At 39.6% G+C, this 16,772-nt stretch overlaps 1 protein-coding gene across 11 annotated transcripts in view; it reads right to left on the bottom strand.

Moving 5' to 3' along the window:
• Positions 1–3,459: 3,459 nt before the first annotated feature.
• The window catches only part of DPH6 (diphthamine biosynthesis 6), a 208,780-nt gene continuing 195,467 nt past the window's right edge, over positions 3,460–16,772 (bottom strand). For 5 of the 11 annotated variants that reach the window (XM_064460168.1, XM_064460164.1, XM_064460170.1 and 2 more), the window contains one exon: positions 3,460–3,777. In XM_064460168.1, the coding sequence (XP_064316238.1) occupies positions 3,662–3,777 (116 nt within the window). In that variant the 3' untranslated portion in view covers positions 3,460–3,661. Of the gene's footprint in view, positions 3,778–10,236; positions 10,488–11,126; positions 11,234–16,772 lie in introns of all 11 variants that reach the window. The other 6 variants (XR_010374393.1, XR_010374394.1, XR_010374392.1 and 3 more) reach the window with 5 other exon arrangements.

Here is a 16,772-nt window from a genome sequence, read left to right as displayed (position 1 = left end):
CTAAAAGCAGGTTACTTAAATAATAAGTGCCAGTTAGCACTCAGAAAGCTCAGGACAGTTTTACTTTAACAGACAGAATAAACTAGGTTTGCTTCAGCAAACCCATCCTGAAAGAAGTAACGAAGATTTAACTTGGACACATGAAGAGTTTCTGTATTTTACGATTTCAGTGTTCATTTAGAGAACTATTATACCATGCAGTACAAACCTTTTATTAAATCAATGCATTCATTTATTTGAAATAAAAGTTTTATTCAATCACTGTATTTGGATAGACTGGACTACTGCACATAGGCAGGCGATAATGGATGGAACGGGGTGTCCTTGAAGGAGAAGAGCTGCTTCAGATCACCTCTTTAATACTCAGGAGACATCCTGCCTCCAGTGCCCGTAAGACTTCTGAAGGCTAAGAGGAAAGATGCACCAATGCTATCTGGTGTAACAAATCAGCTCCTGAATCACCTAACTATAAAACTCACAGGGAAAAAAATTAAATAAGCTCTGCTTAAAATATCTCAATGTCATTTTAAAATCTATTTAGGAAGATCAGCTCGGGTGCCTTTATAGCAGCTTAGCCATGTGCATTGTAAAGGCTCACTGGTACTGTAGCCATCACCGGGTTTTGAAATGAGTAAAACACAAAGTTATTAAATCAGTTTTGGTCTTGCAGTCCCATTTGGTCAGTTCACTTTAAAATGCTTTCAAGCAATTAAAGAAATTGATATACAGAGATTTTTAAAAGAGGCAGGAGACAAAATTTCACCGACATAGAGATCTATAACAAGACATAGATTTCTCTTTGAAAGAAAAAAAAAAGATGTCAGCCATATTCCAACCCTTGTCTCAGCAGAGAAAAGAAAAATGAAAGCCTTCATTTTTACAGACATTTTTAAAGGGTTTTAAAGGGTTACATTTTAAAAGACATTTTCCCATCTATTACATCGCCCTTCTGTGTTCTGAGTGCTGGAACCTGCATCAGCCAACGGTTCACGTTGTAACGTACACACGAAACGTTTTCCTGCAGGCTTAGTAGAAATCAGAGAAACAGAAGAATTTGTGTGCATATATATATAAAGTCCTCAAAAGCAGCATCTTAGGACAGTTTATGAATTTATAGTCTCAGGATTAAAACCTGCTGGAATAAACACTCGGCAAAGCTAGTGGTGGAAAAAAATTCCCCAAACCAACAAACCCTGCATCTATAGATCTTGAGTATTAGTTGCCTTTCCTTCTTTTCACAAGAGCACGTGTGTGCGTGCCCGTCTCCCCAGCTCCTGGCTTCAGCTAGTACTTCCAGTGCAAAGAAAGTGAAAAAGAGCTCTGTGAAACAACTTACTCACAGTAGGACCCAGTAATTACGATGAAAGTATGGCAGCGGAAGGCAGGCAAAATGGTGTTATTTCTTTCTATTATAAAACTCTTCGGTCTTTATATGGAGCGGCACTTTACTCACCTGCCTTGCATATCAATGCTGAACAAATTGCCTCGTTCATACTTAAAACACCGCAGACCCAGCTTCTACTTCTAGTCACTCACACCGGTTAGAAGCTGTATGAAGCCTCTCAAGGAGAAAAAGTCAGCAAACTATTCTTTTTTAGCTATTCACAAAGTAAACCCATTGAAGTCCTGGTTGTCTCAGAAAAGGTTTGCTTTCTGTTGAGGGAAAAAAAAGCAATCACACTGTTTTTCAGGCCAACGCTTTCTGTTACCATTTTTCAATTCGCATCTACGGGGGAAAAGAAGGACAGTTTGAATCACAAATCTTGCAGGAAAACTTGCAGGAGAAGCTGGGTTCTTTAGAAGTAAATATCCTGCCACCTTAAAATACGCATTACAGTACCAAAGCCAAGATCAACATGTTTGGTTGTCTTTTTTAAACTCACTATGAAAAAAATGGCTGCTACAGGAGACATAGTCAAACCCATGCCATCCACTTGGCTTCCATACATGTCTATGAAAAATGAACTTTTGCCCTCATCTCTCTGAACGTACTGCCTGCTTCTCTTTTCCTATTTCAGTCCAGCTTGTGTCTGGTGGGCACTCCACACTGAAAGAAATAAAATACTGGTATTTCCAGGGAGAAGTAAGAAAATTATTTAGCCTTCTAAAAGAGCAGAATTCAAACAGAACAGACACATCCAGGTATTAACAAGTTATTTTCCGATTGTGGAAAAGAATAAGTATCAAATATGTTTAAGTCTAACCTAAAAATGATACTGAATGCTAATGAACTAATGCATTGTTAGCAGATTTTTCCCTTTTTTCTCACGAAATCTAGTTTAATGATCCATGTATTTACACACTGATATATAAAAAGCTCTTTGCCTTCCCCTTTCTAAGAATATTTAAATAACTCCGAACAAAATAGTTCTTACTAAAAAGGATGGCAGCTCTGCTATATTACTTGTTGTACCGGTAAGGAACAATGCTATTTTACAGTCTCTACTTTCAAGTAATTATCAGCATAATATTCTGGACACGCCAAGCGTCTAACAGAGGAAAACCTTCTTATCTTTAGCCACTGCTTCGTATCAGCTGCTGCCAAGCGCGTGTCTGGTAGCAGGTAAGAAAATGAAGCTGGAGTGCTGCGTCCACCTCTTGGTCACCTCAGTGTAAACTTACTGCTGCACAGCTGACTTTTGTGGGGTATCTCAGATATATGCTGCTGTAAGAGAAGGACAACTGGAGGGCTCGTTATGTAGCTCCAATGCTCACACACTAGAAGAGAAGAAGTGAGAACACATAGATGTAGAACATAGGCAAAGGTTTGGTACTCTGTCTTGAAGGTTTAATTTTATAGCCTTTGTCTGAAAATAAGATTTCTCTACAATGCCTTACTGCCTCAGGCAAAGTCCAAAAGGCTGTCTTTCCTAAATTGGTCTTAGATCATGTTATCAGTAAAATATCAGTTGCAATGAAATCGATAGGAGCCTCGCCTATGTGTTTGAGCCTGTTTTAAAGAAAGTACTGGTAAAACTCGTGTTGATTTTCTGTAGAAGACTGAAGCCCTGGGGAATACTGGTAGCTCTTTAATAAGACCTGCCTACCAGACGTAAAGCACGAGGATGCCCACTATTGCCTCAGAAATGGCAAATCCCAGTCTGGCCATCGTCTCCATTATTCACTTTGGTAAAATGTGCATCCCAAATACCCCTCTGAATAATTCTTCCCCAGTGCAACAAAAGGATTAAAATCTGGCCACAAATAGAGTCTTCATGAGTTGGCCTGACGACAGTAAATTCAACATAGAATTGAAAGGAATCAGGTCTTTAAAACAGTACTGGAGCTAATGCTGATTTCACCTCCATCCAAAATAGCTGAAGTTATGATCAGTTGATTGTAACCAGGCCTAAATATATCAAACAAAAGAACTGATGTGATCAGAGCCACTGACATCTCCCAAGAGCCGCCTGCTCTTACCAGGATGTATCTAAAAATAAGTGAGAAAAAAGCACAATGTTTTGAAAAGAAACCTTTATCGTTCATACAAAGCCGATTCTGTCACGTACCATGAGGCATCATTAACAAGCTAAATGTGACTTTGCTTAAATCAAACACTACTCCTGAATGAATGTATCCAACACAGTTATGATCAATTCCTTTCTTTGTTCTTTCCTGGATGGAATGTGTGTTTTGATATCAGCTCATCTCTTCTAAACTGCTAGCTTAGCCAGCATGTGATATGAATAACTTCCTTGCCAGGTAAATCCACCACAGGTACTAAAATCAGAGCTGGGGTCTTCTTGCCCAAATATTTTTCCAGGTATTCTTGCAATCCTAAAATAGAAACAAAACAATTAATGAATCCTCTTTGTCTCATTTTCTATTTTGTCCTGTTTCTTAAAAATGATGTCTAAATACATTTTTGAAAATTATTGTGGAGTAGCGATTAACAAACAGAAGTGAGATGCAACTCTTGAGTTTTCACTTTATATAGAAGGAAGAACCACCATCTCCCACCTCCTTGTCAACTAATTTGAGATTAACTTTACATGTTGCCTAAGGCCATAATTCAGCAAAATAGTTAAAAGCATGTTTCTCAGCCTTGAGTGAGTGAGTGTTCTGTTGATTACAGGTATAGCAAGCTGGAAGTAAGAGCAGGTAGTAAAAATAACTAAAGGCCGGCTGAAATTCAGTTCTCTGCAATTTTTGATATTTGGATGATCAGCACGTAGTTGCCTCTGAATGAAATTCTGCTCTCAAGTCCCACCGTGGTGCACCAGTCTGCTGAAAGTTAAAGTGGGTTAAAACCACTGTGAACAGGAATTCCCTTTGAAATCAATGGAAACACGCCACATTGAAGATATAATGGAGCAGGTCCAGGGATGGCAGCATATATGACTGCATATCTAGGATTATAGAGGTTCAAACTGATACAAATATAGAATCTAGCTATAAAGAGCTGTAAAGGGTATGTGACAGAGGTTTGTAAATTTAAAGTCTATTATGGGAACAGAATTAGTAATGGAGAATTATATATATGTCTGTATATATATATAATAATTACGAGAATATGAGCGAACAGGAAAGAATGGAAAATTTAAACTCAGCATCATGACATTCCTGGTCGTGTTGCAGCCTCAGTGGACGTGCTAGAAATCCAGCCACACAGAACCCTTAAAGAAGACTTCTGAAAACCCTCCAAAGAGAGTTTCCTAATGGCAAGGTATGGCCTGCATGGGTTTTGCTTTCAGTAAGTTATGTCTGTCTGCAGCTTCCGCAATTATGGCAATTCTTTATAACACTAAGCAGTCTTGGCTAGGGAGGGTGTAAAGAGGGCAGAACTTGAAGACTGTCAGGGGTTTTTTCTTTTGGTGTCACTGCCTGTGAAACTGTGCAGAGGCAGTTCCGGCAAAGCGTTACCTCATGCAGGATAAAACAAGAATTTTGCAATTGTATTCACTGAAGCCAAAACTCTTCTTTCTTGTTACCTGGCAGCAGCAGCATAAATTAATGTAATACCGGCGATGCTACCTATGAAATATTGCAAAGACAGTACCCGTCTTCTGAAATTCTGCTGGCTTCCTTTTGTATTAATGTGGTTGTCATTAAAGGTGAAAACAGACAAGGGTGAGCCAAAGATCAACAGTCACCTCAAAGGTCAAAGGACTTCTTCATGTTGTGTGTAAAAAGGGACTCAGTCTAAGTATTGCAGATATTCAGCAGTGACCAGATAATTAAGGGTCAGCTAACATTTTCATTCTAAACTTTGACTTCAGAAAACTTCATAGCTATGCTGGCTCAGAAGGCGTTAAGTGGAAGTGGGTAAAGGCAAGACACCCCAAAAATCACCATTCCACCCTATTAAAATTACATTTCATTTGTTCCTCAATTAAAATTGTAAAAATATAATTTTACCCTTTAACTTTTTTTCACAGGCTTAAAAGCTGTGAAACAGTGCTGAAAGCTACCATAACAAAACTAGGTATTACTTTCAACGGGAGAATTTGAAAGTGAGGAAATATAACTTCCTTCTTTTTTTTTTTTTCCTTAAGTGGCCAAAATAGCCATAAATATTTACATTTGAACATGCCCTAGTGGACGTGGTAGCCAGCCAGAAAGAACCACCTTTCCGAAAGACCACCGGCTTTTCTATTGCAAGTGCAAACTGCTGCAGCGTGTATAATTGAAATGTGGATGAAAATCTGGAACATATGCCTCTATATGTTTTATTGTACTTATAAATCAAATAGTTTGATATTAAAACATTCTACCTTAGACGTGCATCTTTATACATTTAAATATTGTGGACAATACACAACTAGTAAGTCTGTGTCAGCCTGTGTGATCATAGCTGACACAATCCAAAAATTGACAGCTATATATTTTACTTGCTATAATAAGTTACACTAAATCCTCCAATACTAATTGTATATTTTTAATGATGTGACACTAATGAAGACACAATCTATGATTCCTTCACTCATGCAGATTATGCTTTTAGATAAATAAAAGCCTCAGTCATGAGTATGAGGGTTTCCTGAAGTATGTAACTCCTTGTTCAAATACAAAGATTTCAAAAATTTCTTTCCTTTCTATCACTTACAGAAATGTTTGCTCAGTTGCGTGCCATACTTTTAAAAGTTGATCTTAAGAGTGAAAACAAGTAAAGGACAGAGGATCACAGTGAGTGTGTTTACCAGAGCTTTAACAGCAGCTATATACGATTGATATCAGTCTTGAAGTTATTTAATCTGCCCTGATACAGAATAATTATTAAATTACAAACAAAACCGGCTGATTAGCAAGCAGCAAACAAGCGGTGTGTATTGTGCGTGTTTTCATTTTGTTTCCTGTGACAGCAATAATTAATATTACTACATGAAATTTGCTGAAAGCTGGTGAGCTTTATGCTGTAAGGTGGATCCCCGCTACTCCCAACTGGTCAGCAGAAGTTCAGGGCACAGGTGCCATACAGAGCTTCTTTCTGCACCCCTATGTGTTTGTTGACCTGGGTACAGCTGAGGGATATGGACATAGTCAAAACTTAAAATGAACAAAAATAATTCAAAGTCTTTCCCTCTCTCACCAAAAATTCTGGTACTGCAATCTATTTCTGCCATTTCGCTGTAAGGACAGGAGACGGAGATCAATAGCTTGAGGATCTCTCATGCTGACTTAGCAGCCCTTCCATATAACACGGCACAATCTAACACTGTAAGCTATTGTTTTTAAAGGTGCTTTTCACACTAAGTAGCTAAAACAATGTCCTGGGAGCCCCTAAAGGGTCGTTCCAAATGATTAGGAAGATGATTTTTACATCTGTGCCGTCACTGGCTTCAGCAGGATTTAGGCAGTATAAGATTAGGCCACAGGATGCGCTTATGTTTCCAAAATCAGGTCCCCATTATTGCTGCCATACTCTTGCTTCACTGGATATTTGCAGGGGAGGAGTAATCTAATAGCTCGTATTGAAAAGGAAAATGGTAACAAAAAAGAAGATCACATTTGGCCCAGTACATTAAAAAAAAAATCACTTTCATATTACAACTACTATCTTTCCTTCACTTTTTAACCAAAAGATACTGTTACATTGCTCAGAGCAGGTTTTTAAATCCCTGAGCTAATAAAGCTCCATTGCTTCAGCTGCGGAGATCTGACATGCAGCATGTACTTTGAAAAGATGCGTCACAGGGGATCAGGTTCCTAACAGTTGACTAAGAGTTCCAGTCCCAAAAGATGTGCCCCTGGTGTGCAGAGCACTTAACCCTTCGACCAGTACCAACATGACTATTCACAAATTATTGATGTCCCTAAATCCCTGGCAGATTGCAGGCAGTTCTTGTCTCCCTTGAAGCCAAAGCATATGGTCACTAATGAGATGGATTAAAAAATACATATACACATTCAGGGCTTTGTCACATGAATGTAAAGCCACAGAAATGGTAGAAGGTGATTGAACTGGACTGAACACTGTTAAATACACGATTAGCCTCTTGTTATGGATCATTTCCATTGATCTATATACAGTTTCACAGCATAGTTTAATTAAAGCTGTCTGGAACAAGCCTCTGCCTTAAATGATCAGGCAGAGCAATGAAAAGGTGAAACATGAGGAACTGGAGACCCCCTCCCTTTCTTAAACATCCCGCTGACTGTCTCTGTGGCTTCCAAACGTAGCAAGGATGGAAAACACGCTCTTTAAAAAATTATCTGGTTTTACTGCTGTTTATGAGGCTTAAGTGCCAGAGAAATCAGTTCAGGATTTTTCCCACGCTTTTACTTAAGATAATGTACAATGACATAGTGGAATATAAGGTTTTAAAACAAACCCTGTACAACTGGCTTGCTTCATTATAGTTAATACCTTCCTGTCCAAAATTAGCCCAGTAAAAAAAAAAATATACTGTCGGAATATAAAAGCGAGTCACTTTGCAAAATAGGATTTTGTGCTGATATTTTTTTTGTTGCAGCCGTGAAGATTTTAAACTACAATAATGTGGACATCTTTCATAGTCCAATACCTGGCTTTTCATATGGTACCTTATGGTTTTCTCTGCTATTCCTGATGACATTATTCCATGCTGGTCATGTTGGTCATTTCCCTGTCAAGGGACTGGGTTTCCAAAATTGCTCTGCCCACAGCAAAAATGGAGGCAACGTTTTGTAAATAATTGTGTTTCCATTTTGAAAACATATCAGCTAGGTCTTCAAAAATACTAAGAGCCTACCAGTTCCAGGGAAAACTGGCCAAAGATATGTTACTCAATACTTTTATAAATTTCCTCCAAAACTGTAAAATTTGAAGTCAGTCATGATTTTTTTTTTTAAGTCGGAAACATTCAAATGCCCAGAAAAAGAGGGAAATGAACTATAACTTAACTTAGGAGGATGGAAATGGAACTTGCTTTGGAAGCCAACCACTCCTGATTATTTATCCTGGTTATTACACTAATTTCCCTTGGTCCTTCTGGTACTGAGCGAGTTACAGCCTGACTTTGGCTATGTATTTATAAAATCAGGATAGTGATGATTTGCATACTTGTAATGATGATCAGGGTGTAATTGAGCTTTTTTAAGGACTGGTAGGGAGGGCAGCTCCCTGGCACCTCTTGGCAGACCAGATTAGGCACAGCCCTTAGAGACGGTGTAAGATGCTGCATGCAATGCTGGTGACGCACTTCACTCTGGCCTTGGATATTTACCTGAATATGGGTTAAGTAGCTGCTTTGAATTGCAGGGGAAGTCTGTTGCCATGATATATGAGATAAATGACCGATATGAATTTGGATGAGGCTGTGAAACTGCTTTAAACCTGTGATTAACTAAAGCAGTCTTTGAAACTATGACAATAAAAGAATTTGTGTTCTTTGCTACGTAACTTCCAAAACCGAATCTGTGTTGTGAAGACTTAAGCTGTGTCTAGATTTCCTTCCCTTCTTTCAAAGTCAGCAATTGATGAAAGAGCTTTCCTGTTGCATGGTAAATACATAATAACATTTGTTTTTTTAAAAAATTAAAAGTAGCTGGCATAATTTAGCCTTTAAAAAAAACCCCCATCTTCAGCCGTGGACCTTACTGCTCATGGGAGATACAAGATGAGTGACTGGCTTATCTTAATCCAAATTAGTTGGTCAGTGAGGACGCCTGTGCTCTGCACCGCCAGCGCAAGAAGAGGGGAACAGCTGGCCTCAAATGACCAGCTCTGAAGGAATCCAGAAGTTGCCTTTTCCCCTCCCACCTCACCAACCTATCTGCTGCTCCTCGTCTTCGACAGGACGGTGTGGGAAGGAAAGAGGGCTCACTCATAATCAGGGAAGGCATTAATATTTACAGGAACCTCACTTTTTTAGAGCCGAGTCACTTAGCTGAGTAACTACGGAAGTTTTTTTAGACTGTAGCTAATACATTTTTTTTAGCATCTGAAAGAAAATTAGTAGACGAAACAGTTATTTTTAGTGCTGGTTTGATTGTGGGCCTGTCAGCCTTGGCAATGCATCTCTTTTATCAAGCTGCCACGATACTTGTTTTGTTTTCAGAGCAAAGTTTGATTAAAGACCAATTTCAGAAAAGTTACTCACTGTGGGCGTTAATTAGAGCTTTCTGGACTCTGCAGGGTTTAGCTTATGATCTGTTTCACTTACTAAACCCTGTAATTCAAGTTACATGAAGATGGGAATGAACCAACCCCCTTCTATTCTTCTGAAGGCTTCTGTTTAATGCAGTCATAAAAGAACCTCTCTCCTTTCCTTCCCTAATATGGAATTCTGGTTTCTGGCCTTTCCTAAACAAAATTAAAAATAATACTTCACATCTATAAAGAGTTTTTGAACTAATAAACTGAGACACATCCTTGGAGCTTCAGCATGGGGTAGGTAAACTTTAGGAAGCCTTTGCTTCTAAATAATGTGTTCAGTGGTAGCCAAGAATACTATACGTCTTAGGAAAAACAGGTAAACATCTATTTCCCTTCCTCTGCTTTTTTCTGGGAGTGTTGTCATTCCGTAAGAGAAGGTCCCTGGCATTCTCCTTCTCCACTCTTAGTAGCAGACAAGAAAAGCCTTTTGCCTTTCTGCAAGCAAAAGGCCAGCTACGAGCTCAAGGAATCTTGGAAAGGTGGTTGATGAAAAAAAGACACAGCAGTACTTGTAGGTAATAAGTAGCAGATTGAAGTGGAATTTATAACATGATATAGTTAAAGTTAGGAACTATGTAATAAAATGAATGAAATGAAAACGCCGTTGGGGTACTATGCAAATACAAGCAGACAAAACCCACGTACTAAAGAGAACAAACCTGTGAAGAAGATGACCTAAAATGATCCATCTCTATTTTCCAGCAGACAGCCTGCACAAGAGAACTGAGGCTGAAGGAGGTACGATATTTAAGCAGTGTTCATGGATACTGCCATCTTAAAACATCCTCTCTCAAGTACATATTCTTTCCTGAACTTCCTTCCAAATTTTGAAACCTAAACTTCAGCTTAGTTGGACAGCTGGTATGAACTCTTCCTACAGCGGTCCAATGTGCCAGATGCACCAGGGGTGCTGAGGAGATAAGCAAATCAGGCAATCATAAAAATCAAATGAGGTTTTATACTGATATCTATAACAATTACTATTTCAATCCCAAATGCCATCCCTAAGACAATTATACGCCACCTAACTCCGCGTATACAGAAGGTACCTTCCAAAATACACACAGTACCAGTCAAAGTAGGTATGTTATCCTGTACATCAACGACAAGTTGCAGAAAGAAATGTGACTCTTCTAAAGGCAAACAAATGTTGCTGAGCTCTTCTGCACATTAGTTATGGCTGTTTCTCAGTAGAAAGAATTAAGATTTAGCTTCCACAATAATTCTTTCAAGCTGCCGGCTATAGCTTAGAAAATAGCAGAGCATGAAAACTCATCGCTTTGTGCTTTCCAGTGTTCTGTTTTCAGCCACGTCCTATATACAGGTTGAGAATCGGCCTATACAAGGTTATAAATGTGCACTTTTGTTTAAAATGGCATTAACCTTCTGCACTAAATAAAGAAACACTTAAGCATGCCCTTCCAGTACTCACAGCGAGGTCTAAATATAATTTCAAAGAGAATGGAGGACGGAACTTTCTGAGTACAGTCGCTCAGGGAAGAACTTGTGCTTTTTCTAAAAACCATGACAGAGTGCAAAGATCACGAACCTGCTTTCCCTGTGTGCTATCTTTCAACCCCGTAATCACCCAATCTCTTTAAGGGGAGTTATTGGACTTGTATGCCAGCTGTGCTCAAGATCTCTGGGGAGGATGGGCTGTAATGACACCAAGCAGGGATGAGTTACGAATGGAGACAGATTATTACAAGCACGTGAAACAGTAAGGACCCATTTTTCAAGAGGCATCTAAGAATGCACTCCACAGTACGTGCAAGCACTAGTTTCCTCATGTAGTCATCTGAGTGTGCCTGTGCAGACAGATAAAATGGCAGGATTCACTAGCGGCTTGCACACGTGTTCTCTGTTGTACGCAAAATCCGAGAAAGGTGCACTTTCTTGATTTTTTTTTTTTTGTCAGATTAATTGAAAACATGGTGTGAAAATGATCCACCGCAACAGCACCTGTGCAGCAATTATGAAACTTGCTTTCTCACCTTCAGGCCGCGTTACAGCTACTGACTCTCGGCCCATAGTCCAGGAGCACGAGATGGCACAGGTTTGCAAGCTGTAGGACAGTTGGTGGCTGTGCCCTCCAGGTAGGGCTGGGGACACTGGTGGGGCGCTGTGTGTGGGAAGCTCGGCTGTGCCTCCTGGTAATTCAAGAACTTTTATCTCCAGGGTCTGTCAATCTGGCACCTTTCACAAGTGTTAAATTCACTTAAGTATATTTTTTAAGAAGCTGTCATGAGACATACTGAAGCAAATATGTCCTTCGGTGGTTACACACGGGCTTGGTCGTAACGATGTTTGTTAAGCGCTTTGACATCCCCAAACGATATGCTTGCTACAGCTTCCACATTCGTTTGTTTATTCAAGTCTGCTACACAGTCTCTAAAACCGGTGGGTTTAAGAAATACCTGATTGGACATAGTGCATCCAAAAGGCCTGACCATGAAGAGATGTTTATATAACTAGTGGACACCACATACCTCTGCTAGTGGGAGACTTTAGTCTACAAATAATAGAAAAGACTTTGCGGTAAGCATCTTTAGACGAGGTGCAGAGAAGAGCATACGGTCCTTGCTTTATGTCAAGTTAAGCTGTGATACTTTAAAATAATACTGATGGAATAATCATTTTCAATTTCTAGGCCAGATTCTCAACTGCTGTAAATTGTAGCTATGCTAATTTACACCTGCCAAGGAGCTTGCACAGTAGATTACATATTTATATATAGTATCATGTGCAAACTAGTGAGGTTATTTCTAGACGTTTACCACTGTAAAGAGCTCTGAAACTTTAAATCAATCTGCTGCACTAATGTAAACAACTTATCGTAACAAAACCAGATAAAAGTGCACCAAACATGTTAAATACATTATTAGGTCGATGGAGATCATTCATATTGATCCAGCTCTGGCTTCACAGCACAGTTTAATCAAAGCTGCCTGGAAGAGGTAACAAAGAGTGGTCACGGCATTCACTGCCTTTCATCCCGAGGTCACCCATTTAATCCCAGAGTGGGTCTACAAATGACTAAAATTTCATTACTGCTGCATCTGACAACTTACGCGAAATTAGCCGGAGCAGGCTAAAAAAAGAAAGGTAGACCAGTATTTACAGGTGGAACAAAACCCAGCTTCTGTTTTTAGTGGGGAAATCGTGCTGCCAGAGGTTGCTGATGATCCTCCCAGCAGTTTGTGGGCTCTTGATAGCCACACAACTACCTCCCCTTGGTCTGGCTGATTTACATTAGTTGGATTTTTATCCTGTATGGCAGTGACTCAAGGTATCAGTACCCTATTTCTCCCTACAGTCAAGGAACAAAAGGAGAGAGATGAGAGTCTTCTGTTCCTCTTCATGGCCTCCAAGGATGACAAATACATCTCACTGCTAATGCTTCCTGTGTAATGTGAGCTCATAGTTTGTTACAGATTTGGGAACGGGAGACTGGGAGAGTCATTCAACTGTGTCAACCGACAGCAAAATGAAGGAAAAAAGGTCTGAGACTTGGCTACATAGTGATGTGCACCGCAAGCCATTTTTGCTCTAACTTGAAGTTATTAACAGCATAATTTATAAAAGCCTTCAGCAAGACTTGTGTCATTCTATCAGGCACTGAAAAAAAACCACAAAACAACAGACAAGGTCTACCACAAAGATTTTGCCATCTACATGAAAAAATAGAGAGCTGAAAAGGGAATGTAGGACAGGTAGGAAACTGTCATAGAAAACCGTGCCAAAATGACACAATTTGTTAAGGTAATTTGTGGAAAAGCCAACAACTGACCTCAAATTCTGACCCACCGTACACCTCTCTCTTGAGAGCACCCCACAGTGAGCTCACTTACGGATGGCAATACAGTCGCCAAGAACCGAATCATCCTTTCACTTGGACTGCTTTTGGATCTCTGGATGTTGAAATCGCAGCCCCAGAAGAGCACTGCTGCCCGTGTTCCACCTGCTCTGCTGTCAAACAACTTCACTCCTTGGAGGCCTCTGCCATTCTTCCACTGTCAACAGCTGAGGTGGTTTCCGGATTACCTGAAAGTTACCTGTGGCCCTTATGCCAAAACAGTCTATCGTATCTGTCAAGGGGCTATACAGCTGTCTTATGATTGCTTAATGAACATCACCGTACATTTTATACCACAGCGTATCACGAAAGGCTGCAATAAAGTTAAATTATTACACAAATATACGTGTTAAAAAAAGAGAATGTTTCATCACCAAAGTACGTGGCCCTAAACACCTGTTTTTAAAAAACTTTTGGGGAAGGCTGTTTAGAATTACACAGACTGTACTGCCTTCCGTAACTGCTGTACATTTTGTGATTAGAGGTACAGTGCACAGCGTAGCCCAGCAGCGAATAGAAAAGCTGCCTCATCCGGCTGTTGCGTAGGGGTTCCAGGTTCCCCGAGGTGGGCCAGTCCCCACAGGTGACCAGTCAGTCAAGCAGCAGTTCCTCTGCTTGAACACTGGCTCCTTCAACAGGAATTTCTAGTTCAGGAGCCTTAAGCCACATCTCCACCAAAAACGACGTTAGCTCAAAGAGACACTGGATTAATGAAATTGAAAATGCTAAGAAGGCAAATGGATGTGATGCTTTAACCACTTTTAAGAAACATGAAGTGCAAGTGATGGAAGGGTGACCTTTATCCTTCCCACGAACAGAACGCCAACCTATAAGGCACAGCAAAACATGCTTTTGATCTCTCCTTGTGCCTCCTCCTGCTTTAAAGATGGGATCTGCGGTATGAGATCTGGTTCTAACAATGCTGCAGCACTGCTAGAGGGAAATAAATTGTTCAAGAAAGAGATGTCAGTTTTAAAGGAAAGCAAAGATGCCCACACAGCCCTCTCTTTGGTCAACACTGGTATCTGTGCCATGGGCCTTAACTTGTCGGGGTGTGTCATACCGGCTGCATTGCAGTGCCCGGTAGGGAGAAGGACAGGCTACAGAAAGCCATCAACATCTGGTCACGGAGAGCCACTCTTCTCCTGGAACATCGTCACTGGAGTGGCCTTGGCAGTATTTTCTACACCACATTAGCTGAATGAGTAGAAAGCACGTGTGGGTAGAAAGGAAGGCAACAAAATATGCTCAGCTTAGCTGAATTTTTGTCAAATCACTTTTCGGAGATAAGAAAACTCATCTACAACCTGCCGCAAGAACACTTAGGGTCATTAAAGCCCTAAAAAATCGGGTAAGACAAAAAGGTGAAACATGGTGATGCCAAAGGATGATGATAATTATTATTATATAATTAAATATTATTATTTCTGTTAATAGCAATATTAATTGTAATATTACAACAACTACTAATCAGTTTCATTTTTGGCTTATCTAAAGCAAAGAGGCAGAAGAAAGGAAAACTAACTGGATCTTATAATGTACAGTCAGAACTTCATGCTAAATATATTTGTGCCCTCCTGCAAATGCTTCTGTTTGTAGTTTTAGCAACTAATTAAGGTAAATGTAGCACTACTAACATCAGTACAGCCAGATTCAAAGTTACTGGCACCTCGCTTCTTGGTAAAGGATAGCACAAAAGTATAAAGTAATTATCTACTTGCTTAAAATATAAAAGTTGGTTATTTATTCCTCCAGAATTCTAGCTTTCTCTCAGGGGAAATCTAGAAGTTTTAAATTCATTGATCCTTCGCTTTGCCACCATTTCATTGACCTTTTAGATATTTTTGTTTGCTGTCATATTTTTGCTGATTTGTTTTTAAATTAGAAGTGTGATTTTAGCTTCATTTTTCTTAAACCACTTGCCACAATCCTTTCGTAAAATCTACTCGCAGTTTCATTCTTCAGGCCAACTGAAGATTTACAATATGCTAAACTGGGCAAAAATTCTGTAGTAATCAGCACAATATATTTTATACTCCATCATAATAATTTTTTCTGGCTCCGTATCGATATAACTTTTTCTGCTTTTTACAATGGTTTACAACTTAAATAATTTAATACAACAGTTGTTATATTTTTATTGCAAGCTTATAAAACTTGCACCGTAAGTCTCTTCCACGCAATATATTAAACAAAGAAATGACAGAGATGAAGGGGAACTGATGATTACTAAAACTGTAATTCAGTCTCCACGTTCTGAACGTGTCATAAAGCGCTTCTGGCTCACTTGCGTACGACACACCTTGCCAGCGTTCCGCAGATGGACCACCTCCTCGTATTCAGTTCTCCTAACCTGTTACTGTAATGTGGTACAGGAAAAACAACAAGGATTTCACATTCCGGGCAACGCACCGACGAGGTGGTGGTTGAGGGAGAAGGACCCAGCACGAAGGGCGAGGGGCGGGAATGCCGACGCCAGCTCTGCCACCGAGTTGCTGCAAGTTGTTGGGCAGCTTCTTTTGGCTTCAGCAACACTTACAGAGATGTGCTTTATTTGATTTCGCAAGGGCTCCCAGTGCTGTAAAGACAGGTGTCTCCTTAAGCCTCAGGCAGGACCTTTGCGTCTGAGTTTTGTGTTTCTGAGCAACTGCAGTTCTTGATGCTTCGTAAAATTAATCTATGATTTTCCTAATTCAGTTTTTCAGAATAGACAAAACCCCTTCCCGCCATTGTGAAATGCTTCGAGGTCGCCTAATGAATAATTGTTACTGCCTTAGCATATCTGAGAGCTCATGTAAAAGATGCTGTTTCAATGCATCCCTCAGTAAGACTCTTTTAAACTAACTTTTACATTACAGACCCACTTTACATACTTTTACAGACACAGTTCTGTCCACATCTACAAAGTAGGTCACTGTATATCCACAAGAACATACAAGTCTGCTACTTCTAAAACTTCTTTGCTGGTAATAGAAATAAAAATAATAAATCTTGATCTAAATTTACATCAGAAGTAAATTTTACTGACATGAAAATGCTACACTAATTTCTATTTCTGGAGGAATTACTCATATTTTTGAAATTTAGGATTAACACTTCGACTAGCAGTGGTACAGATTCTTCAGTTCAGTAAACCTTTTTTTGACAAAATGCGTCACAGAAACACTTTTCCTCCATGTTGAGACTTTTAATAGAAAAGAAGGTGTCACATATACCTTACAGAGGTAAACAGATCTCAGTTTCTCAGGCCAGGCTTGGTAAAAATTTCCAGAAGATACTTCTGATAGCTTAGCCAAAAAAACCCCATCGTTAATTCCTGTAAATCACTGAACTGCATAG

The sequence above is a fragment of the Phalacrocorax carbo genome, chromosome 9 (assembly GCF_963921805.1).
Source record: "Phalacrocorax carbo chromosome 9, bPhaCar2.1, whole genome shotgun sequence".
NCBI classification, from domain to species: Eukaryota; Metazoa; Chordata; class Aves; order Suliformes; family Phalacrocoracidae; genus Phalacrocorax; species Phalacrocorax carbo.
This window is presented reverse-complemented; position numbering and strand designations above follow the sequence as displayed.